Source organism: Peromyscus californicus, unplaced genomic scaffold (assembly GCF_007827085.1).
Source record: "Peromyscus californicus insignis strain IS unplaced genomic scaffold, ASM782708v3 Scaffold_19__1_contigs__length_69161282, whole genome shotgun sequence".
In the NCBI taxonomy this organism is placed as follows: Eukaryota; Metazoa; Chordata; class Mammalia; order Rodentia; family Cricetidae; genus Peromyscus; species Peromyscus californicus.
In genome coordinates this window covers 40,922,041-40,947,881 of record NW_026294491.1, presented here as the reverse complement: position 1 = coordinate 40,947,881, position 25,841 = coordinate 40,922,041, and the positions used below count along the sequence as shown (strand labels likewise).

Below are 25,841 nucleotides of genomic sequence, written 5' to 3'. Positions count from 1 at the left end.
CTGCTAGGTTTAGATTTGCTCCCGAGCGTTCTGGAGACCGAAGCTTTAGGACAGTAAAAAGCTGGGAGATGAACTCTTGGATTCATTCTAGAACACAGAAATCGTATTTTCAGAGCACGGGATCCAAACATCACCGCCCTTTAAAGTTTTCCTCGGTTCCAGCATCAGCCACAGGCCAGAGGCACTGACGTAGACTCATGGTTCTAACATTTATTTGGCATAAAATCACATAGGGGAGCGTATCCATCTGGGCTCTTTAATGTCAGAATGGAATTAGCAGTGCAGGAGGCTTGCAGTGGTGCCGCGCGGGCCTTTAATCCCAGTACTCGGGAGGCAGAGGCAGGGGATCTCTGTGAGTTCAAGGCCAGCCTGGTCTACAAAGTGAGTTCCAGGATAGCCAGGACTACACAGAGAAACCTTGTCTCTGAGGTTTCTGATTATGTATGGCTAGATCTCTGCAAGTACTTCTAGAAGATTCTTAGGACCATACAAGTTTATGAAGTACCTGGGGTGGTTCTGAAGGCTCAGGAATATTTTTGCATTTCAGGTTCAGTCGTGTAGTAATGGGTTTTCAGTTAAGGGAGCCGAAATATAATAGCCAAGTAGGTATGTCATTTTAAGAACTATAGGAAATTGACTTTCTATTCTTTTTATGGTAAAGTATTACCTTGATTGTCGGGTAAACTCTAACTGGTCTCAAACCAAAGATGATTTGTGCGGCACTCATTGTAACGTGAGAACTGAGCAGTTAACCAAGAGCTCAGTGAGACACCTGACTGCACTTCATTACACAAAACGTTTCTTTGGGGTGCTTTTTAAAAAAGACACCTCTAAAGTTGAAAAGCATGTTTCTCAGGCTTGTTTCTAATAATGCATTTATTGTTACACTGTGTGGGATTGTATTACACAAAATGAATGTTTGCATGTGTAACTCACACATTGCTAAGGTTTTCACATGTATCCTTCCTTGGTCAACAACTCTGTGAGATGAATATTGTTGCCAGGAAACTGAGTCTTGGAGAGGCTAAGTAATAAATTCAGTACTTCAAACGCCTAGTCTTTGCCTCTGAAAGAGAATTGTGCGGTTAAGGTGTCATTGTTTACTTTTCTAAGGTTAACAAGGAAAAAGGTGGATTGGGAGTCTCGACCTTTGGATAGATTATTGCAATGTAATGTGATTGTTTCCTGATAAAAATATTTTTATTTTAAGCTGTAGGTTTGCAGAGGTGATCTGATCACCTGGAACTAGAGCTGGTCCAGAGACTGTTTCTGTTGCAAAAATGTTGGAGGAAGATGTGGAAGTAGCCATCAAGACGGTGGTCGTAGGAAACGGAGCAGTTGGAAAGTCCAGCATGATTCAGCGATACTGCAAAGGCATTTTTACAAAAGACTACAAGAAAACCATTGGTGTCGACTTTTTGGAGCGACAGATTCAGTATGTACTTGGCCTTTTATCCTTCGTTCTGATTCATAAAGTGTCTGAGACTCTACCGGAATGAGAAACTTCCTGTCCAAGCCGGGCAGCAGGGGTCAGTGGCTCATGCAGCAGTTAGTGGTATTGGGTTTTGTTGTTGGTTGTTGGTTTTGTCCAGTTTTTTTTTTTTTTTTTTTTTTTTTTTTTTTGGTTTTTCGAGACAGGGTTTCTCTGTGTAGCTTTGCGCCTTTCCTGGAACTCACTCTGTAGACCAGGCTGGCCTCGAACTCACAGAGATCCGCCTGGCTCTGCCTCCCGAGTGCTGGGATTAAAGGCGTGCACCACCACCGCCCGGCTTGTCCAGTTTTTTAAACAAGGCCTTGTGTTGCCCACACTGGCCTTGAACTTGCTCTGTAACCAAGGATGACCCTAAACTCCCGATCCTCTTCCTTCTACCTCCCAGGCACTTGTATTACACAGGCTTCTGCTGCCACACCTGCCCATACTTTTGTTTTTGAGACGGGTTCCTACTGTTGTAGCTCAAGCTGGCCTCAGTCGTCTGCTCTCCTCCTCCTCAGCCTCCTGAGTGCTCAGATTACAGGTGTGTGCCATCACACCGGGCCGGGGGTGCTCTCAGGTGGGTTTTGTTTTGTTTGTCTGTTGTTTGTTTTATCATATACTTTAATTTTTGGCTCTTTTCTTCTTGTAATTTTCCCCCCTTTCCTCTAATGTTTTTCATTTCCCTCTTCACTCCTTCCCCTCTCCCTTCTGTATGTTTTATATTTATTAGTGACACCTTGGGGACTTGATAAACACAAACCGGCCCTGACTGATTTCTCCCTGCTGGGTTGTTTAGACGGAGCATTTCAGCTGTCTTATAATTTTCATTTGAAAGGCTCCTTTTGTTTAGATCGCCTCTTTCTTTTAATTTTATTTTTTTGAGTCAGGGTCTCATGTAGGTTGAGTGGGGCCTTGAACTTGATCTGTAGCAAAGGCTGGTCTTGAATCCTGATCCTCCTGCCTCCACTTTCTCAGTGTCCAGAATTACATTTGCTCACCAAACATTTCCTTTAAAAAACTGAACAACACTCTATGGAAGTTAAAGATACAATAACATACCTTTATCCTAAAGAACTGAAAGAAGACGGGTTTGGGAGTATTAAACTTGCCCACAGAAAGGAACGCCTATTTCAGTAAGTCCAAGTGGACTCTAAAATCCTTGGGAGTGATGCTTTTTGGCACTGATGTTGAGAACCTTCCAGGCTCCTCTGGGTTGTACCTGACTCACTGCCCACTTACTAGCTTGCAGCAGAGATAATGGTCATCGCTGACTCTGGTCTGCTTCCCTAACACTTACTTTAAGGAGACTCATTCTGTCTTGATATTTGTATTTTGTGCTTGTACCTGAAACAAAAGTCAGTATTTTGGATATTAGTTGATTTTCATTATTCATAGGCTTTTTAAAAACAGATTTATTTTTAATTGTGTGTGGGGGGGTGGGCTTGTACACATAAGTGCAGATGCCTGCGGAGGCCAGAGACACCAGTTCCCTTGGAGCATGAGTTACAGGCAGTCATGAGCCGCCTGATAGGAGTTTGAAGAGTAGAGTAATATGTGCCTGCTGTTAACACTGAGCCATCGTTCCTGCCCTTCCTTATAGGCTCTTTTTTGCAAATTCTCCTCCTTGCTAAAAATTATTTGTAACCCCAGAGTCACTGCTTAGTGGTCACTTACTGGATAGACAGAGGACTCCAAAATCATTGGAGTGGTCCACCATGCACTTTGCCGGCTGTGGTCAAACAAGGCGGCACTTCTCGGTTTAGCCCTTATACAGTCAGCATGTCCTGTTTTGTCTTGTGTGGTGCTACCTTTTCACGCTCTCCTTCATTCTGGTGAGTAGTGGGCTGTCTCACATGGCCTCCAGCTGTAGCGCTGAAGCTCTCTCTGGTGCTTCTGAGCACAGGAAAGCTATGTGTGCCTTATGGAGAAGACCACTGTTAGCTAAGTGTTGTTCGTACAGGAGTTACAGTGCTCTCTTTGCTGCTGCTGCTGCTGCTGCTGCTGGGCACGAGTTCAATGAATAACATATAATAAGGTGTCTTTAAATAGAAACACTTAAAAACAAGGTCAGATGTTGATCAATTAATGAAAAAAAAAAAACCAGTAGTTCCTTTTTTGTTTTGAGACAATGTCTTATAACACAAATTCAAGATTGTCCTGCCTCGGAATCCCGGTGCTGGGATGACAGGTGTGCATCATCACGCTGGTGCCCAGGAACATGACCTTGTGTCATCTCCAGGAATAGGATGGCTCTGTATTGCTAATTTCATATTCACCATAGCATTTGAAAGCCGAGGGCATAGCTCAGTGGTAAAGCACATGACTAGCGTTGACTCGCACGCAGAGTCCCTGGTTTGACTTCTAGCACCACATAGTGGTCCAGACTACAGCTGCTGAGGTGAGAATCACCTCCATGACAAAGCAAAGGTCCGCAAGCAGGTTGCTTCCTTCCCTGTTCTCATCCCTTCCATAGGGCGCCGAACCCCATTTAGAATGGCGTCGTAAGAGGAGAGATGATCCGACCCAAGGATCCCCCCTTCCCAGTTCTGCTGATCTTAGCGCCACTAAGCCATTGTAGAAAACACTGGCAGACAGAGAATGATGTCTTAGCTGTACTTGCACTACTGGGAACAGCCCCATCATTTCAAATGATTTCGCTCTGACTTTTTTAGTTTGAAAAATAAAAACGTACATAAATCCTTTTCATTTTGTTTGGAATAAATTCATCTCTTGTTTCAGAGTTAACGATGAAGATGTCAGGCTAATGTTATGGGACACCGCAGGCCAGGAGGAATTTGATGCAATCACGAAGGCGTACTATCGAGGTAAAATGCAAAACTTACTCTTTGGGCTAGATAAAGAACATTGCTTTTTTGGTGTCTTACTTAGGGTTTCTGTTGCTGTGATAAAATGCCATGACCAAAAGTAACAGTGGGAGGCAAGGGTTTATTTCCTCTTCCAGTGCTCGGGTCACACTCCGTCACAGAGGGAAGTCAGCGCAGGAACTCAGGGCGGGAACTGAAGCAGAGACCATCGAGAAGTGCTGCTTACCGGCCCGCTTTCTTCTGCCATCCAGGGTCACCCGCCACAGTGGGCTGGGCCCTCCCACATCAGTCAGTAATTAAGAAATGCCCTACAGACTTGCCTGCCAACCAGTCAGTCTCATGGAGGCATTTCCTCAGTTAAGGTTCTCTCTTCCCAGACATGGCTCGGTTTGTGTCAAGTTGACGGTACTGACCAGCACACTTTGTTTTTATTTTATTCTTTTAAGAACAAAATAGGCTGGGGTGTAGCCCTTTGTTACAGTGGTTACCTGACGTGCACTGAGCCCCGAGTTCAATCCCCAGAACCAGAAGATAACAGCAACAATAACACAGATGGTGTTGGCCAGGTGTGGTGGCACACACCTGGCATCATTTCAGCACTAGGGAGGCAGAACCAGGGGTAGAACAGGAGGATTATGGCAAGTTTTGAGTCCAGCCTGGTCTGTTCCAGGCCAGCTAATGATATATAGGAGACTCAAAAAAAAAAAAAAAAAAAAAAAAAGAAAGTTAATTTGAGAGGATTTTCAAAAGCTCCTGTTCAGTGTCCTTCTAAAGATCTTATGAAGAAGCACATCTTTGTACTGTAGGTGGATTGTCCCACCATAAAGTCATAATATGCCTATAGGTCATGGAGACAGAATCAGCCACAAACTGGCCCATCAGTTTCTTTCATGCCTCCTTCCAGACAACATTGGCATCTGGTTTATTTTCTTCTCCATAATTGTATTTATTTTTATGGTTTTGGTGCTGCTGGGGATTGAAGCCTGGGCCAGGCACATACTCTTAGATTCTCCTGCCTCAGCCTCCTGGGTGCTAAGATTACAGCACTATACATACCACAAGGCCTGTCTACTTTACGAGTTTTTGGGTAATCACCAATCATACCATTTCTCTTTAATATGCTTATAAAATCTGTTCTTTGCCAGAACTAAATAAAGCCCATAATGTTGTTGCTTGCATTCTGAACATGGTGTTTAAATTCCTTTCTACTGTTTCCCTTGGATAAAAAGGCTTTAAATAGCTTTGGTTTCTGTAAATTTATCATTTTAACTTAAAATGGCCATAAGTTTATAAATAGAATCCTGTGAAAAGATCGTCATAATAATGTAACTAACTGTTCATCTAGTTATGTTAAAACAGCAGGGAGGGCAGGGAATTGGTGGGTCTTCCGCTGTTTCAGCTTCTTTTTTTTGTAAATTTTTGTAAGTTACAAAGGTGAACATTACAGTCACAGAACAGACTGAATTGAGGAAGAAACAGTAGCAACTCTACTTCCATCTGAGAGATGCTTTATTCAGCATCCCTCTGTGGTTTCTTTGGGGTTCCGTAAGATCACGGAAAACAGAAAAGCGATTTAAAATCGGCTTAAGTCACAAACAAGCTGTATTGATTTGATTAATAGAGAAGTCTGGAAGTAGCATATCCTTTAGCTGTTAGTTTTTAAGATTTAGCTGGGTGTGCTTTATGCCTGTAATCCTAACACCCAGGAGACAGAGGCAGGACAGTATCTGAGTTTGAGGCCAGCCTGATCTACATAGTGAGTTCCGGGCCAGCCAGGGCTACATAGAGACACAGAGAGACCCTGTCTCCAAAAAAATGGAGCTTACCCTAGATGAAGGTTGATATACCCAGTGTTGTTTTGTTCCCCTTTAGTATTTGGGGTGTGTGTGTGTGTGTGTGTGTGTGTGTGTGTGTGTGTGTGTGTGTGTTGGGGAGATCAGAAGGTGTGGATCCTCTGAAGCTGGAGTTACAGGTGGTTGTTAGTTACACCCCGTGCGTGCTGGGAGCCAGACTTACATCCTCCGGAAGGGCCGCTAGCACTCCTAACTGCTGAGCCGTCTCTCCACGTGCTGTCTGGTATGTAGGTTACAACAGCGTGAATCACATGGGAAGCCACTTGGGATCCCGTGCAATCCCTCCAGGACTCTTGAGGAGGTGTGCTCTAGGTGGTAGCACACAGTGCTTCCAGTCCCCACAGAAAGGGGTGTGCAACAGAGTAGATTTAATCATGCTCCTCATCGTCCTCCTTCTGTGACTTAGTTTATGAGAGAGGAAAATGTCCATCTCTTCTGCCCTTCAAGGATCTTAGCTTTACACAGCGTGCACATTTATGTTTTATGTGACACAGGAACTTTCATGAAAACCCAAAGAAACAGTTAAACGTTAGTGCCTTTGGTCGTAGAGTTCATGAAGAAGGAGTCCTGGGAACAGACGATAGGAAAGCGGGCAAGGTGATTTATTGACATCCATCTCTGTGTCCCACAACCTTCAGAGACAGTGGTCCCTTCCCACTTGAGTGTCTTGGGTCCCACATTTAGGAAAAAGACCGGAGACCCTGGTTTTTGTGATCTGCTCCAGGGGAAGTTCTCCACAGTGCAGTGCTGTGTTCTGGGGTCGCATGTTCTGAACTCCTCCATTGCTGTCTCTGAAATTTACTTCTCTTCTGCATTTGAGATTCATGTGCATGCTTTGTTGTGCTTATGTGCGGAGCATGGCTCCTTCCCAGATGCAGTCCTTTCATAGGTGACTCTTGCCCATTGTCCTGCCCACTGCCCCACCCCATGTGGGTCTTGTCCTTTATCCCGCCCACTTCCCTACTCCATGTAGACCTGTCCACTTTGCTCTCAGCCACTCTTTCCCAGGCTTGAATTCAAGTACCAGCTGTCCAGAGGGTTGTCCCCTTCCAGCTGAGAAAACAGCAAGTCCCTCATTACATTGTGGACATCCACACTAGGCCCGCAATGAAGAAGATGGTGTCAGTACCTCAAAGTAAACGGAGGTGGTTTATTCTGGAGCCAAATACCAGTGACCGTGGCCCAGGAACACAGATTCGGGTTGTTCCTATTGGGTTCTAATGTGACATCAGTTTCATAAAGTAACATGAACAAAAAAAAGTATAAATCATACCTTCCAGATACATGGGTGAGTACATCAGGTTGGCAGATTCAGCAAGTGGGGGAGTTCTCTGATACAGGCTGCAGATGCTGACAGCATTTTTAGCTTTGGGGGTAATAGGAGCTAGGAATCTGTCCAAACATTCCCAAGGATTTACCTTATAGCCACAAGGATGTTAGATAATATAGAGATGGGCAATAAATGGCATAAAAGAGCTGAAGGTAGCCAAGATAATTTGGCTCTGGACCTGTAACATTCCACCCTCTCCACATCATTGAAGCTCTAATCAGTCAGTCTGCCTGTGTAGTCACGGCTTCTTTTCTGGGGTCTCGTCCACAGTCCCCTCCCCCCTTTGTACACATGGCAGGTGTCAAATACTTTATTAAATATTTACTGTCTTCCATCACTAGGATGGTCATTCCTAGCATCTGATCTAGATGAGGCTGAGTAGGCAAAAAAGCAGTCTTTAAGAGAAAGGAATGGTGGCACAGCTTTTAGTCCCAGCACTCTAGAGGCAGAAGGAGAAGGATCCCTGTGACTTCAAGGCCAGTGTGGTCTACATAGTGAGTTCCAGGACAGCCAGGGCTATGTAGAGAGACCCTGTCTCAAAAAAAAGATAAAAAGAAAGAGAAAGGTATGCCAGGTAAAGTCATTAAGGAAGAAACTCCTGGATCATATTGAATCTATTAGCCTTATTATCTGAGCTGCATTTTTTTGTCTTCCGTATCTGACATAATATTGCATGTGATATATAATAAGAATACTATATACTATATTATATGTGATATATAATGGGAATGCTATGTACTATATCACATGTGATACATAATAGGAATGCTATGTACTATATCACATGTGATACATAATAGGAATGCTATGTACTATATCACATGTGATACATAATAGGAATGCTATGTACTATATCACATGTGATACATAATAGGAATGCTATGTACTATATCACATGTGATACATAATAGGAATGCTATGTACTATATCACATGTGATACATAATAGGAATGCTCTGTACTATATCACATGTGATATATAATAGGAATGTTATATACTATATCACATGTGATACATAATAGGAATGTTATATACTATATCACATGTGATATATAATGGGAATGCTCTGTACTATATCACATGTGATACATAATAGGAATGCTATGTACTATATCACATGTGATACATAATAGGAATGCTATGTACTATGTCACATGTGATACATAATAGGAATGCTATGTACTATGTCACATGTGATACATAATAGGAATGCTATGTACTATATCACATGTGATATATAATAGGAATGTTATATACTATATCACATGTGATACATAATAGGAATGCTCTGTACTATATCACATGTGATACATAATAGGAATGCTATGTACTATATCACATGTGATACATAATAGGAATGCTATGTACTATATCACATGTGATATATAATAGGAATGCTATGTACTATATCACATGTGATATATAATAGGAATGTTATATACTATATCACATGTGATACATAATAGGAATGCTATGTACTATATCACATGTGATACATAATAGGAATGCTATGTACTATATCACATGTGATACATAATAGGAATGCTATGTACTATATCACATGTGATACATAATAGGAATGCTATGTACTATATCACATGTGATACATAATAGGAATGCTATGTACTATATCACATGTGATACATAATAGGAATGCTATGTACTATGTCACATGTGATACATAATAGGAATGCTATGTACTATATCACATGTGATACATAATAGGAATGCTATGTACTATATCACATGTGATACATAATAGGAATGCTATGTACTATATCACATGTGATATATAATAGGAATGCTATGTACTATATCACATGTGATACATAATAGGAATGCTCTGTACTATATCACATGTGATACATAATAGGAATGCTATGTACTATATCACATGTGATACATAATAGGAATGCTATGTACTATATCACATGTGATATATAATAGGAATGCTATGTACTATATCACATGTGATACATAATAGGAATGCTATGTACTATATCACATGTGATACATAATAGGAATGCTATGTACTATATCACATGTGATATATAATAGGAATGTTATATACTATATCACGTGATATATAATAGGAATGCTATGTACTATATCACATGTGATACATAATAGGAATGCTATGTACTATATCACATGTGATATATAATAGGAATGCTATGTACTATATCACATGTGATATATAATAGGAATGCTATGTACTATATCACATGTGATACATAATAGGAATGCTATGTACTATATCACATGTGATACATAATAGGAATGCTCTGTACTATATCACATGTGATATATAATAGGAATGTTATATACTATATCACATGTGATACATAATAGGAATGTTATATACTATATCACATGTGATACATAATAGGAATGTTATATACTATATCACATGTGATATATAATAGGAATGTTATATACTATATCACATGTGATACATAATAGGAATGCTCTGTACTATATCACATGTGATATATAATAGGAATGTTATATACTATATCACATGTGATACATAATAGGAATGCTATGTACTATATCACATGTGATATATAATAGGAATGCTATAATCATCAGTTGGGCTTCATGACGTGAAGGTAGCAGGTGAGGAAAGACACCCTAACAAGCCAAAAAAATCCTTTGTATGTGTCATCACACCCCTTAATTAGGCTAATTATATGTTCCCCTTTGTCTACAGTCATTGGTACTTCATGGAACAGTTTACTTGATGTTTGGAACACTTGAAATAGTTCATTATCTTTTAATCCCAGTCTCCTATCCAGTTTGACTCTGTAGCTTACCTCATGTGGAGTAGCTAGCTCTAATTTAGAAGAGATTGATGTTTAGTATCTAAGCTATAGTAACTCTTATTTGTGGATAATAACCTGATTTTTCCTATTAACTTAGTATTGAACAAGATTCCAATTTGGGAAAGTTAGATTACAGAAGAGATCAGATAACAATACAGTGTCTTCTTAATTCCTTCTCGGCAGAATGTCCTTTCCTCATGTGCCAAATATTTCTGATGAGGGCAGGAACAGGAATCCACACCTGTGAGAAGGAAGCTTCGTGGGTATAATAGAATCTTAGTTCTCAGTTTCCACAGAGGGAAGTGGACTCCAGGAGGAGTCATTTTGTAGTCATATCCATCCATTTCCTGTTGGCAGACTGTGAGTTTTAGTTAGCATTTTTCTAATCCTAGCTAACTGTATCATGAGTTACCTTGAAGGTTCATTTAATCCGGGAACGTGGGCTCTTACAGTGCATTGTATTAAGTTACAAACTCCATCTGTTACTTTCCATAGACCATTGTCTTAACCTCTGCATTCAGAAGCTTGGCCGTTTCCCCATAGCTTCCTCAGGTTCCATCTGTATTAACATTGTTGACAGTCCATGTATGCTAAAGTACATGCTCTTTCCCACCATTGGCTTTGAGTTAGTCCTGGAAAGTTGTCTAGTATTTTTTAACCCATTCTTATAATATGTCATTTCCCTTTACAAGAGTTTCCCATCTTTCCCCCACTTCTTTTAAAATTCATTTTTATTTTATATGCACAATTGTGTGCCTGCATATCTGTATGTGCAGTACATGTGTGCAGTGCTCCTGAAAGCCAGCAGAGGGCATTGAGGATGCCATGGGACTGGATTTATAGGTGGTTATGAGCCACCATGTAGGTGCTGGGAATGTCGTCTGGAATTTGAGGTCACCAAGTTGGTTCCTATGGATCAGAGATCACGTGATTGGTAGGTTTCGTTAGGTACATGATGTTACCCAAGTCTTCAATATCGACTTTTTTTTTTTTAAGGAAAAATACCAAAGTATATCTTAAAATTTTTCAAAAAATTTTTAAAAGGACATGGGTTTTGAGTTTTATTACTGTGGCCCTTATTTGATGGTACAGTTGAGGATGAGGATCATGCAGCCTTCTTGGAGTCCAGATGTGACCTCAGGAGGAGGAGGTACATGTCTGAGCTGGAAATAGGGATCCGAGCTCATCCCGAAGTGTTACGCCACCAGAGGCCGTTCAAGTATCTGACAGGGCCCTCTCCTGACAGGGCCCTCTCTGTTGGCACCGGAAGGGAGTTATTGATGTGGTTTCTTATCTGTTCTGATAGTCAGAATTTTCATTCAGTTTTTCATCTCCTGGGAGCCCATGGTGGAGACATTTTGTGACCAATTAGGAATTTTTAATTATCATTTCTGTAAGTCCACTGCAGTAGTGTGTAATGTCTCTCCCTTTAAGCAGAGATGACCCATTTAATCCTTCATGACTTTTGTAGGATTCCCTGTGATTATTTCAAAAGGAACAAATAGGAGAGCTTTTAGCCAAGGGCAAAGAGCAAGTTTTAACTTTGCCCGTTGGTTTTTATAGTGTTTGCTCAGCAAGTCCAGAGGGTTGAATATGGTAAGCATAGAGAATGCTGGATAATAGGCCAAGTGTTACAGTAAAGTGAGTTCCATAGTCACACTGCACAGTTCTGAGGAATGCCTCCAGGAACAATTCTTTGTGACAGAGTTTTTTCCTACTGGTAGGCAGTGGCTTTCCAGCAAAGAAAAGCTTCATCAAAATGGGAAAACATGAAGATTAGTACTGAGTTGTATTTATATCCTTGGATTGGAAGCATTTGAATAGAGTCTAACTGCTAGGCTTCAAATGGCCCGTTTGGTAAAGAGGTATGTCTTGTGTCTCATGAAGTGTCTCATAAGGCTGTGTGTGTTTGGACAAATAGAGTATCTTGAGTATACCTTGTGAGTTATTGTTGGGGCCGGCTTCCAAAAATACCGTTTACTCCTGAACATCATTTTTTCTGGCCCAATAAATTAATGGGTGATCATTTCAGAAGGGGAGTTGGGCATTTACTGGGTACTAGGGGCTTGCCAATAGGACCTAATCATAGGTGACTCTGGGAGTTGAGACTGTAGCTCTTCTGTTGCCAAGGTTTTTCTCACGGTGGTGCCCTCTTTTGAGTGAAGAAGGAGCTCAGAGGCAGAGTGGTCATCATGAACTGGATAGATTCTTTCCTGTGTGTGGTTGCATATAGTGAAGCCCTTTTTGCAGCTCTACCAGCCTGAGTATTATGTCCTTGTTGTTTGTTTTAGAATGTCCTGCGATTTTAATAATACTGGGTAATTGTTTGGGCAACTGGTCGGGATCTAGTAATTGAGTTCTGTTGACTCTTTTGAATAGGCTGGCCAGAGGAAGTCAGAAATAGTTCTTTAGCATGTCATGTACCACTCCAAATACGTTGCTACAATCTATATAAATATTTGCTGTTTTGTTTTCTGGGAAACGGCATGCTCTGGTTAAGACAATGAGTTTAGTAGTTAGAGCAGATTTAATTTCAGGCAATGAGTACTCAGTTTATATCAAGAATGGAAGTAATTAAATATCATGGCAGAAAATGTCCTTGCTCATCTCATAAATAAAATAATTCTGCATTTCCAGTAGGTGTTTTCAGTAGGTGTCTTAGGAGAATGATGTGTGTCGGTTATTTGATTAGCCCTGTTTCTCCTTCTAGTTCATCTGATACAAGGAGCAAGGCAGAGGATTGAGAGAGATGCGGTACACCAGGAAAAATCTAGAGATGTTTCATAAGAACCTAAACAACTCAGGGCCTGAGTTATAGCATCCACATCAGTAACTCCAGTCACAGGGGATCTGACACCCACTTCTACCTCCAAGGGTACCAGGGTCCCATGTAGTACACATACATACATACATGCATGCATAATTCATAAATACATGTAAAACATGCATAAATACTCATAAAATAAATCTTAAAAAAATTTAGGCAACTCCTTGAGTAATCTTGGATCTAATGTGACTTTAGCAGAAGTTTCATGTAATGGGGGCCCATGCATGGTATGAGAGGGAAAGAGACCTCCTCATCTGTTTTCACAGAGCAGCGGTGACGGAGGATGGCCCTCAGGCAGGGCCATGTGTTCCAGCTACCAGGTCTCATTGCTGGCTGACATACCCAGGGCCTGTCTTTTCCCATTGTTTGAGTCAGCATGCCCAGTGGATCCCCTTGTTTCTCAGGAATAAAGGGGGACAGAGAGGTTTATAGTTGGGGTGCCCTAATGCAGGGCTTGGTCGGCCTCAGCTGCTCTTTTTCCTCAGCTCCAGCTGTGTGGTTTCTGGTTGTTCCTGTTTAATTTACATAGAGTTGGACAATTAATAAGTGGTTAGTCCTAAGAATCCTCTTAATTGTTTGGGTGTTTGCTTTTGTTTGGGGGTAAGAAAATTCTTACAGTATCAGGAGTACAGTTCAAGAGTTAAGAGAAATCCTGAAGAAGTCACAATGTAACCCAAGTGTTCCTCCTCCTGTTGGCAAAACTGCATTTTGTGTTTTGACACTTGGTGGCCCTCCGTAGCTAGTCGTTGCTGTGATGAGATCGTATCTTTGAGAGTTGTCGTATAAGAGAGAACACGATCAGGTCGCTGACTTACTGTGTCAGAGTAGACGTGTGAAAACAGTGTCAGTCCGATTTAAGAATTTGAGAAAACAGTGTGGACTTTAAGTGTATCCCCGTGCATCACAGTGCACATATACTGCTGATTCTCCCACGTGAAGGCAAACAAGTATTCACTGTTGGACTCGTGGGAAACCACAGAAGACACTGCTAAGATTGAGAAACAGGCTGCTTTTAGAGGAGGGTTAGGTAACAAGGTGAGGGGATCCGGGCCCACTGGCTGGCGAGGGCGAGCTTGACTCATGTATGGCTTGGAGCTCCTGCACAAACCTTCATTCTCTTCCCTTTGGCTTCCTTGTTGGTACTGGGGTGTTTAAGGGGTTCAAAGACCTTCTCTCCGAATTCCTCTATGGGGGTTTGAGTCCCATTAGGCCTCCTTTCCTCAAAGGGCGTCATTTATATTAGGGTCTGATTTTACTTGTTAGCTCAGCCAGGGAGCTGATCTCATGGTCCTCTGTCTGTGGAGGATTTTGCCCATGATTCCCATGGTAGTTGTGAAAGAAGCCTGTTTCCTCTTGTAGGGATCATCTGACTCCTTCATAAGTGCTGTGGAGACAGCAGGGGCAAGAGGTTTTCTGTGTCCTCCAAGTTTAAAGTCATCTTTCTCTTTTGAGAGAGGAGCTCCGAATATTTTGTGGTTTTAAAAAGTCGTGTCCTGGCAGTGGACAGGGACACAAATCAGCAGTGGAAGAGCTGACACCCTGCCATTTCTCCAGTTGAGAATTTACAGTTTGTCTTAGAGGCAGCTGTGGCGAGCTTAGAAGCATCCACCATTCGAATCTTATTTTCACTGTGAGGGAGAAAGTTTTTAAACATGTGGGGTTTAAAGCAGACAGTAGCTCTGCTACCCAGCAGGGCCTTTGCTTCCTCTTGATTAATGATTATCTCCATTTCTCCCAAGGCATTACTAACAGAAAAGGAAAAACTCCAGGTTCCCCCAGAGCAGCCGTATTCCATCCAGCCTGTTTTCTTTCAAGGTCTCTCAGGCCTGCTGTTCCTTTCGGGAGAGCATCAGTTGCAGTTTCTTACCGTTCTGAAATGTCCAGGCCTTTTGCAGTAGTTACAAGTAGCCTTGTCTCAAGATGGGAGGAGTCAGTAGGTCTCTTTGTCAGGAAGCTTAACGATTTTAATTACAAGCTTATAATTTGGGCAGTGAGTTGATCAGTGACAGGGGCATCTGTGCAAAGTGAGGCCCATGCTGTATTATTCCACTTGACCGAAGGACCAACTCTTCCAGGCTTTCCATAAGTGCAGAATTTAACAAGGTACCACTCTGTTCTGTAAGTCCTCCGGGGAATTTTATTAATGAAAAATCTCAGTGCCAGACACAAGGTCTCCCTAAGGTCAGGGATGCCCCAGTGGTAACCGAAAACAACACAGGCTGTTGCCATCTCTCATGGTTTCCCACCATCTCCAAATGGTAAGCCCTTACTGCTGAAGCCTCCACTCCCTTCGGGAAAAGGACCTAAAGGAGTCAATCTCTCCTGACCAGGAGACTCTCCCAGATGGCTGGCTTTGGTGGAGCTGGAAGGCATATGCAGGCTCTTGGGGGAGAAGAGACATCAGCGGTCTCGTTTAGCATTGGACCTTGTATGCTTCAGTTCGACAGACATCCCTGGCAACATGGGCCCGCTGGTGCAGCAGTGGCCTGACAGTTACGGGGGTGAGCAACTCTTTCTGATTGAGTGTGGAACTGCTTCACAGGAGCGACCGCACGCCGGTACTGTACACCTGAGAAGCCATGGCTGAGGGGGTCTTGGGTCCTTGGTGACTTGTTAAATGGCGTGCTATCAAATTGCCTTCTAATTATTTGTGCGTGCATCCCTAAGTTTGTGTCACTGTCAACCGTAGTCAGAACCCGCTTCTGTTCTCAGTGAGTAGCGGTTAATACAGACATTCATAAATGGACAAAGTGCTGGGGCGAGTGCTCAGCTGTGGGTTAATCATCTATGGCACCCTCCCCTCAAGCAAAGTGCGGGAGACATCACTGGAAAGGGGATGGAAAGTAGTTAAGAGCTGGCAGAGTGGGGAAAGGGCGGTGTAATACTGATTGCTGGGCACAGCATGGCTGGTGTGCTCCACCCACAGCAGCTGTGCTGAGCTGCTCAAGACCTGTGGTCCATCAAGCCAGTTCAAACTCCAGCATGTATGAGGGAGGGGCCCGGGACCCACCACCCCAACAGAGTTGGGTGGCTGGCTCCTGAGTGTGGGCGTCAGTCACTACCCCTCAGGGTAGGTTGTCCGTGTCCCAGTGAGATTAAGCTAGATGTGTGTCTGACCTCCCGGCTCACTGTTGGGTGAAGCACTGTGCTTGGAGCTCTGCTTACTCGTCAGTCTTTCCAGAGACCGAAGCTGGCTTTAGGATTTACTCTTGTTATCTCACGTTAGTGATGGTGGTTCTGCTTGTATCGGAGCGTTTATGGTGAGCGTTGTGTTCTGCCTACTTTCCTTTTTGACACAGGCTGACTCCAGTGTTCTCCTACGGCTCTATAGACAGTTTTGTTGTTGTTGTTGTTTAAAAGATTTATTTATCTATTATGTACATAGTGTTCTGTCTGCAGGCCAGAAGTGGGTGCCAGATCTCATTACAGATGGTGTGAGCCACCATATGGTTGCTGGGAATTGAACTCAGGACCTCTGGAAGAGCAGCCAGTGCTCTTAATCTCTGAGCCATCTCTCCAATCCCCTGAGATAGGGTTTCTCTGTGTAGCTTTGGAGCCTGTCCTGGAACTCACTGTGTAGACCAGGCTATCCTCGAACTCACAGAAACCCACCTGCCTCGGTCTCCCAAGTGCTTGTATTAAAGGCGTGCGCCACCACTGCCCAGCTTTTAGATAATTTTTTATTATGTTGTCTGAAAAGTTCAACAGTTTCTCCTTAAGCCCCATCCCACCCCGTGATTTATTTGGGGTGTTATCCTAGAAAGGAATAGAAGATGGGGTGGGGATTGGAAGGGGGTCAGTGTCAGGGAACGGGGAGCTTCAGTACCTGAGGCTACTGTACTGAACACAGAAGCTAATTATCACTGTGGGAAACTTGGGGCCAGTCTCTTTAAAGAGCAGGTCCCCTTGGGAAAGTCTTAAGAAACCCAAGGCTCCACAGAACCAGGAAACCACAAATAAAAACATAAATCCCTTGAGGCACAACAAAGAGGAACCTGCTTGAGGTGGTGGTAAACCAGTGCCGAATGGGCCTCTGCGGCTGCCCTACAGGGCGGGGGGACACAGGGAGGGGTGTGCCTGGGCCAGTGTCTGTCTGGGCCAGTGTCCACCAGGTGCTTAATTATTTCCACCGGTTGCATCAGCATTCCAGCTTCCTGTCTCTGGCATCCCCTTGGCCTCTCCCCACCATCGTCTACCTAAGAGATGGAGGGAGGCTCCGTTTTCTTTGGCCCTTCATTTCTCCAATGGCATTGAGCTCTTTCTCTCTCTTCCTGGTTTATCTGGCACAGTTAGCAGAAGTAGGAGTGGAGGTTTTGTCCCACCCTCTCCCCAGCAGCAGCTTAAGGCATTGTCTTCATCTTTTGGGGACCTCAGGCAGAACTAGATCCCTGATCACATGGTGGGAAAGGATTTCAGGATGAGCCGGTATGAAGAGAGTTAGTTACTTTCTTTCTGGGAAAGAGATAACAGCATGGATACGGGTGAGCATCTTGAAGAGTCTTGCTTCATTGCCGTTACAGAGGTGGCATCCGTTCCTTCTTGGGGGCTTAGCTGTTCCCTTCAAAGGCTTTTGGAGGAACCTAAATGAGATCACAGGGTGTCGCAGAGATGGAGGAAATGGGGGGAGTCTTTTCTGAGAGTCCAGAAACTGTCCCCAACAGGTGTGAGGCCCTACCAAAAGAGGGCATATGCTCAGGCCTTACTTTATTGCTGCCTTAACATTCTTAGTTGGGAAGACTCTGCAGAAAGAAGCAGTTTCTGGGTTGCCGCCCTTCGGGGCACATGTGCTGGACGTCAGCTCCCTGCTGGACTCCTGAGCACCGGCTCCTTCACCTTCTTGTGTCTTTTCCTGTTTTTCTGCCCTGCCTCCGAAGTATCTGCTGTGGTTTTCATTTTTATCTTACAGTTCCTCTAAGGTTTTTAGTTCTAAGAGTCTTTGGTCTTATATACCCAGAAACACCCCATTTCTTGAGGTTTAAATGACAGTTGATTGGATATAAAATTGTAGGCTTAAAGGTAACAGTTTTATAGTATATTCTTAAGTGATTAAATAGTGTTTTATTTGTAGTTTTAGTGCATATTACAAGTCACGTAAATATGAATTATTCAGTCATAGTAGCAATGTGGTCTGTCACTTTATTTCTCTGTAAGTCCAAGACCTCGGGGTGCTCTGATACCATGTAGTTGTTTGGTTTTCACCATTTGTAGTAGTAACACACAGCTGCCATTTTTCACTCTGTGTTCTTCACTATTCCCTCCAGCGATAGACAATTACTGGTTTAGTCTTAGGATGTCCTGCTAGAGGGTTTTGAGTCTTAGAAGGAAACTCACAGAAGGGGGACCTGGAAGGAATATAAATAAAACATGTGATTCCAGAAAATTCTCTTGAGCCCGAGGTCCGTGTTCTACACTTTTGTAAGCAAGGGCACAGTAAAACCACTGAACTGGACCATTCTGTGGGTAGAAGGAAAAGCTTGTTGGAGAAACAAACTACTGGTCTGCCTTGGAGACTAGAAGACAGCACCTGGCGGGAAAGCACGCCGATCTTACATAGTCAGCAGGGTGGGGTTTCCAGCAGTTACAGGCGGATTAACCGGGAAGTAGATGCCCAAGGTGCTTGACTGTTGGGGTGGATAAGGAGGTTCCTGGGAAACAGAAGGATCCTGAAGAATGCTGAATTTAAGGCCAATAGCAATCTCTCCGTTTACCCTGTCAGAGTCCTTCTTAGGACCTTGTCACCAGCGCTGCTGGGGAGGGGGAGGGGCACTTGGGACCCAACATCTTTACACCTGTTTTGTACCAGGGTGTCAGGACCAACAGGAGTCACGGCTTTTCCCGGGAGGTTGCTCTTTATTTACTTCTGTTTTGTTTTGAGATAGGGTCTCATTCTGTAGACCAGGCTGGCCTGGAACTTGCTATGTTCCTCTTTGTGCCTCCTAGCGTTGGGCCTAAAGGTGTGTGCCACCACACCCAGCTCTGTTTTCCAGTCTTCGATATCATTAGCATAATGTGACAAGTTGATAGCTAAAATTTGGTCGAAAGAACAGTAAGTGAGTGTGTGGTGTGAGTGTGTGGGCTCAGGGCACTGGTTATGATAATTTTTAGATCACTGTGCTAACTAATTTTATGTCAACTTGACACAAGCTAGAGTCACTGGAGAGGAGGGAGAATTGAGAAAATGCTCCTTGAGATCTGGCTGTAGGCAAGCCTGTAGGGAATTTTCTTAATTAGTGATTGATGGGGGGGAGGGGCGGTGACCAGTCCATTGTGAGTGGTGCCATCCCTGGGCTGGGCTGGTGGTCCTCCATTCTATAAGAAAGTAGACTGAGCAAGCCAGTAAGCAGCACCCCTCCATGGCCTCTGCAGCAGCCGCTGCCTCCAGGTTCCTGCCCTGTGTGAGTTCCCGCCCTCCCTGTTTATGATGATGAACTGTTATATGGAACTGTGAGTGAAATTAACGCCTTTTCTCCCCAACTTTATTTTGGTCATGGTGTTTCATCACAGCAGTAGTAACCCTAACTAAGACAGTCACTGATATTCTGACTAAAATATACAATTTAAAAGAAAGTAAACAGATTGAGTGAATTGTTTGCTTTCTTGGAGTTTTCTGAGATCTGTGCTATAAGCCGATGTCAAATCTGCCATGAAGCTTTTAGCAGAAGCTTGCCGTTCCCTCTTAGCTCGCTGCCCTTGCTGCCTCTCAGTTGGAATTAAGCCATGCTCTGTGGTGTGCTAACTCTAACATGTTCAGTCGGCGTTTCCGGTGACACTTCGGCCGTTCATTCGTCCTAACAACCTGTGCTTCTTAGTTAGAAAGTCCACTGAAGTACAAGCAGATGGGCGAAGCGTGTTCAGTATTGGTCCGCGGGAACTCGATCTGAGTGGGTGGAAGCTGTCTGTGCCCTGTACACGGTTGCTTTGCTGATCTGGTAACAGTTTCTTTCCATGGTTTGCAGGAGCCCAGGCTTGTGTGCTTGTATTCTCCACCACAGACAGAGAATCTTTTGAGGCCATTTCCAGCTGGAGAGAAAAGGTAGTCGCAGAAGTTGGAGATATACCAACTGTGCTTGTACAAAACAAGATCGATCTGCTGGACGATTCTTGTATCAAAAAGTAAGATGACTTACGATTCTTGCACTCCCCCGCACACTCTTTCCTGTCCTCTGTGTCTGTCCCCCAGACCCCTTGCTTAAGTCTGCGTTGAAACGTTTCTCATACTGACTTGTCCTGAGATTCTTTCTGTGGTGGACATACAAAACTGTGGCCTCGCCTGAAAAGAACTCGGCAGGTCGCCACAGGCGACAGTGGACGGGCTGGTGTGCTGCCGCTTCAGAGGTGGTGCACACCTAGATTCCAGCACTTCAGAGGCTGAGGTGGGCGTAGCCCACACAGGAAGGCCCAATTTCAAAGCAAAACAAAAGAAAAGTTAAAAACGGGAAAGGAAGAGAGCAAAGCATCTCTTGATCTCTAGGTGCTTAATGGTTATAGTAAGTAGATGTTCTGTGTCGATGGGCTAAGGGAAGTTTGGGTCCATATTCAGAACTGTTAGCTTAATTTAAAAAATTTAAAAATATGTGTGTGTGCGCGTCTGTGCGTATGTGTGTGTGTGTGTGTGTGTGTGTGTGTGTGTGTGTGTGTGTGAGAGAGAGAGAGAGAGAGAGAGAGAGAGAGAGAGAGAGAGAGCGCCAGCCCCTCACATGTAGGCCATGTTATTTGAACCAGGGTCTCCACATGAATATGGAGGCCACTACCAGCCTTTTTGAAAAAACAAAACAAAGCAGGCGGCCAAGGCTAGTAGGTGGTAAGCACCAGTGGTCCTCCCGTCTCCATACCCACCAGCGGTCCTCCCGTCTCCATACCCACCAGCGGTCCTCCCGTCTCCATACCCACCAGCGGTCCTCCCGTCTCCATACCCACCAGTGGTCCTCCCGTCTCCATACCCACCAGTGGTCCTCCCGTCTCCATACCCACCAGTGGTCCTCCCGTCTCCATGCCCACCAGTGGTCCTCCCGTCTCCATGCCCACCAGTGGTCCTCCCGTCTCCATACCCACCAGCGGTCCTCCCGTCTCCATACCCACCAGTGGTCCTCCCGTCTCCATACCCACCAGCAGTCCTCCCGTCTCCATACCCACCAGTGGTCCTCCCGTCTCCATACCCACCAGTTCTAGACTTTCAGGTGCATATGAGACCACATCCAGCTTCTTCTTCCTGTGGTCCTCATGGTGGTTCAGGAAGCCATCTCTCCATTCCCTCAAATTTCTTAGTTAATCATCCAGATAATTTTTACCTACACATATCTACTCTTCATTATTAATAATATTTTGCTAACTTTGTTTTGTTTTGTTTTGGTTTGGTTTTTCGAGACAGGTCTGTGTAGCTTTGGAGCCTGCCCTGGAACTCACTCTGTAGCCCAGGCTGGCCTCGAACTCACAGAGATCCATCCTCCTGGCTCTGCCTCTCGAGTGGTAAGATTAAAGGCATACGCCACCACCGCCCGGCCTATTTTGATAACTTTTAAACACGTGCTTTATTTTTAATTTTTCTTTCTCTTGCTCTCTTCCTGCTTTGCTGTTTGAGAGTGTGTATCTCTGTGGCCTAGGCTGCGTCAGCGCATTCTCTACCCAGGTGGCCTTGTACATGCTAGGGCTGTATTCATGTCCTGCACACGTCCACTCGACATGGCAGCCGTTTCCTAGAGAGGAACCGTAATGACTTTGATGACCTCTCAGAAGTGTTTTAGTGGACACAGGCCAGCCTTGGTTACAGGGTGGGGAGCACTACCGGGGGAATGCAAAACCGGAGGCTGGGGCCACAGGGAGACTACAGTCCCAGTACCTCTACAAACCGAAGAGTCCTCATGAAACTAAAATTTACTCTTACTGATGTGGCCATGAATGTGCTCACTTTAGCTCTTGGCAATGAGAGTAAATAAGCAACTTACTGTGTAATAAATTCAAGTAATGTTAAAAATAAATAATCTTTTAACATGGTCTCATATCCAGTTCTTGTAACTGAGGATGACTTTGAACTCTTGACCCTTCTATCTGCCTCTGAAGTGCTGGAATTCACAGGCCTGTGGCATTATGTGAAAACTCTACCAACTGATCTATGTCCCTAGCCCCAAACTGAGATGTTCTCTAAAGAAAAGTAATGTCCAGTTGTTTTGTGACCTTATAGAAATGCCTTTGTTCACAGTTATGGTAAATGATTGGCATTTGTCCCACATGAGCAGGCAAGATGGAAGTCCCCTCAAGTGATGAGCACTCAGCGACGCGTGCATTTGAGTTAAGGGGGGCCCTGTCAAGCTTCTCAGAAAGGACCCCACGCCCCTCCTCCTAGCCCCCGCCCCCACCCTACCCCCATGCTCCCATATCACTTATCAAATACAGTTGAACAGTAACTTTCGGGAGAGCCTCTCAGCGGACGGACAGACAGACGCCTTCACTGGCTTTGTGTTTGTTGTGCAGTGAGGAAGCCGAGGCCCTGGCCAAAAGGCTGAAGTTAAGGTTCTACAGGACGTCTGTGAAGGAGGACCTGAATGTGAACGAAGGTGAAGTGCAGCGTCTTTAAAGCATATTGCAACAGGAAAGTGGTGGGGTCTGTCTAAATGCTCCTTCTGTCATGCTTAGAAACTGGATTTCAAAACAGTTTGAGAACAGAATTGTCTTCTTGTCACATTGTTCATTTTGAAGGTATTCTGTTCCAGGGTTCTTAATTAATTATCTGCTAATAGTTGTGATTACTTGTTGCTCTTCCAGAAACTCCTGAGAGTCTTAAGAGGCTACTTTTTTTTTTTTTTTTTTTTTTTTTTTGCCTGTTTTTGTTTTCTGTCTCTTAAAATCTAAGCCATAGGGCCAGCAGGTGAAGGTGCTCACTGCCATCTCTGACAGTGTGCTCAACCCCTGGGACCCTCGGGGTGGGAGGAGAGGGAGAACCAGCTGCCTCCGCACGCTCATCCCCCCCCCCCCCCACACACACACATAAATAACTGAAAGAAACATTCTAAAACCACTAAGGTGTAAGTGTGAATGGAGACATCTGTGTAGCTCTCGTGCATAACTTTTAAAGTTACTGAATTGTTTTATTAGTCCACCACAGTAGAGACTCCATCAGACAGCAAAAGTTCTTCAATATTTTCTAGTTTAAGAAAAAAAGGTTAGCTGGGCAGTGGTGGCACACACCTTTATTCCCGCACTCGGGAGGCAAAGGCAGGCAGATCTCTGAGTTTAAGGCCAGCTTGGTCTACAAAATGAATCCCCGGACAGCCAAGCATACAGAGAAATCCTGTCTCAAAAAACCAAACCAAAAAAAAAAAAAAAGAAAGTAAGATTAAAGAAAATTTGGAGATTTTTCTCATTCTGGAATTTTCATTTTTAGATTGCAGCTGGTTGTCACGTGGGTCTCTATATTCTGTAGAGCTTCTTCAGCCGAAGAAAGTGCATGTTTCTCTCGAGACTGAACTAGTTTAAGCGGGGCGTGGGTGGGTGCCTGTGGTCCTAGCACTTGGAAAGTCGAGGCAGGAGTTCCAGGCCAGCCTGGGCCTTGTCTCGAAGACAGAAAAGGATGAGCCCAGTTATTGTCAGCTGGATCTTCATAGTGATCCAAGGTTTTCAGTGGCAGAGCCGGTGTGTACAAGTGTGTTTCCATCTCCTCACTGGACACATTTTACATTTACTGGTATCATCACTGTATCTCTCAGAGAGTGCCCAAGTAATTTTTAAAAATTGTATTTTTAACTAAATTGTATACTTCTAATGTAATGTAATTTAAAATTTATGTAGTTATAAATATTGCCATATGAAAGTTGACTTACTTGCATAGTCATACTGTGTGTGTGTCTATTCTAGTTTTTAAGTATTTGGCTGAGAAACATCTACAGAAACTCAAACAACAAATAACGGAAGAACCAGAGCAGACACAGTCAAGCAGTAACAAAATCGGTAAGTGCTTGGGGTTCCAGCCACGTGTCTGCCGGGCACCTGCTCCAGGTCGTTTATTGGGTTGTGTTTACCTTTTTGATGTGCAGCGTGCTCATGTCATTGAGAAATCCGAGTTCAAACTGTTGGAATGGGATTGCCAAGCTCAGTGAGTCGGCACTCTCCTGTTCCGAGAGTTCCGTTACCGCTGAGTCTCCGCTTCCTACAGCAGGCAGGCAGCAGGCACGTGAGAGCTTCTAGAAGAGCCGTGTCTCCACAGACAGGCTGCAGGCATCCTCTCTTCTGAGTCTGCCGCACTCCTGCCTCTCCCTCCCATTTCACTACTCGTTACTGCTCTTTTCCCGTTGTGTGCTAGACACCAGCAAAAGTTCAGCCGTCCCCGAAGAGGACATTGTTATCTTCTTTTCACAGTAACTGAGCATGGGTTTTGGCTTCTTCCACAAAGACGCGAGCCATGCTTGGTACTCCCAGGCTTCTGTCGACACGCTGTATCCACTTCTGTCCTTCCATGCACATAAATACCTCCTTCGGACCTTTCCTGGCGTCTGGCTTCTTTTCTTTTTGCCGTTGTTATTGCTCACGTACCTGTCATGGACACCTCATAGCCATTGAAACAAGATGGCACCTGTGCACGGTCAACCTGTCTGAGGTGTTCTCCTTGGCCCCGCTCTTGTGTTCTTCCTGGGTACCAATAAATTTTCTTTCTTCTGACATATAGAAGTAGTTCTTCCTCTGTGGGGTGTGTGTGTGTGTGTGTTGGGGAGGGGGATTCTTGCCCCCAAGTTCTGTAAGCATCCCAATTCTTGGCTCCCAAAGTGTTCTTTCCTGAGCATGCCCAGTGCTCTCTTCTGCCGTTGTCTAGTCTGTGGGTTACCTCTCCCATCTAATGTCAAGGAACCATTCATTCTTCAGGGACTGTGTAGAAAGCTCCCAATGATCCAGGCCTTTCCTCTAACACAATGAAATCCGAGGCTAGACTGCAGACTTCTCTGACCCTTTGACATTTGGACTTGTCATCACAGAGTTCATGCTTGAGAACCATGCAGTCGAGTTACAAAAATTATTCTCATATTTTAAATACGTTGAAGGCTTTGTGTTGGGTTATGTTCACTGCTGTCTTTAGCCTCAGTGGCTCGCTGGATGCATGGGTAGAGCACTGTCAGGTATGCCCTTTGACCTTTTGTACAGTTCTTCCTTCCTTAGGAACTGTGCAGTTAGGGCTTCCCTTGAACCATGCATTGGGTCTGTTTACTCACTGGCCTTGAACATAGTGTGGCTTGCCGAGGCCTGGCGAAGGGAGGATCAGACTGAGCTACATAAAAGGACCTTGTCTCTAGAAACCCAAAACCAAGACGATGCATTGTCGTACAGCATTACTGTGTATTGTGTATCATCTGTTAGACCGCAGCCTCTCGTGGGCAGGGACGGGTCTTGGATTGTTTCCTTGATGGTGTCTATGCCCAGAGTTTCTGGTATCTAGATGCTCAGCAGTTTGTAAGTTAGCAGTTCCATTTTGTACATGGCACATTTCAAAGTGGAAGTAGAATAGCTTTCTCTGTCACTCATCTGTCACGTTACCTGCAGGCCACTTTGATTATGACGTTTTAGCCTCAGGATGCAAAGAGGTGATGGAGATGGGGGGGTGGCGGTGCCGCACAGAGTTGAATAAAGCTGAGCTGTTTGCTTAAAATGTACTGTTCCGGTACAATAAAAAATGGAAACAACTGGGGGTGCTTGTTTATAGAGATAATTTTACTAATAAATAATAT

General features: G+C 44.1%; 1 protein-coding gene across 4 annotated transcripts in view; it reads left to right on the top strand.

The window, feature by feature from the left end:
• The window catches only part of Rab23 (RAB23, member RAS oncogene family), a 37,804-nt gene that overhangs the window by 8,641 nt on the left and 3,322 nt on the right, over positions 1 to 25,841 (top strand). For all 4 annotated transcript variants that reach the window (XM_052745233.1, XM_052745230.1, XM_052745235.1 and 1 more), the window contains 5 exons: positions 1,211 to 1,435; positions 4,214 to 4,299; positions 20,091 to 20,247; positions 22,603 to 22,685; positions 23,983 to 24,075. In XM_052745233.1, the coding sequence (XP_052601193.1) occupies positions 1,281 to 1,435; positions 4,214 to 4,299; positions 20,091 to 20,247; positions 22,603 to 22,685; positions 23,983 to 24,075 (574 nt within the window). In that variant the 5' untranslated portion in view covers positions 1,211 to 1,280. The remainder of the gene's footprint in view (positions 1 to 1,210; positions 1,436 to 4,213; positions 4,300 to 20,090; positions 20,248 to 22,602; positions 22,686 to 23,982; positions 24,076 to 25,841) is intronic.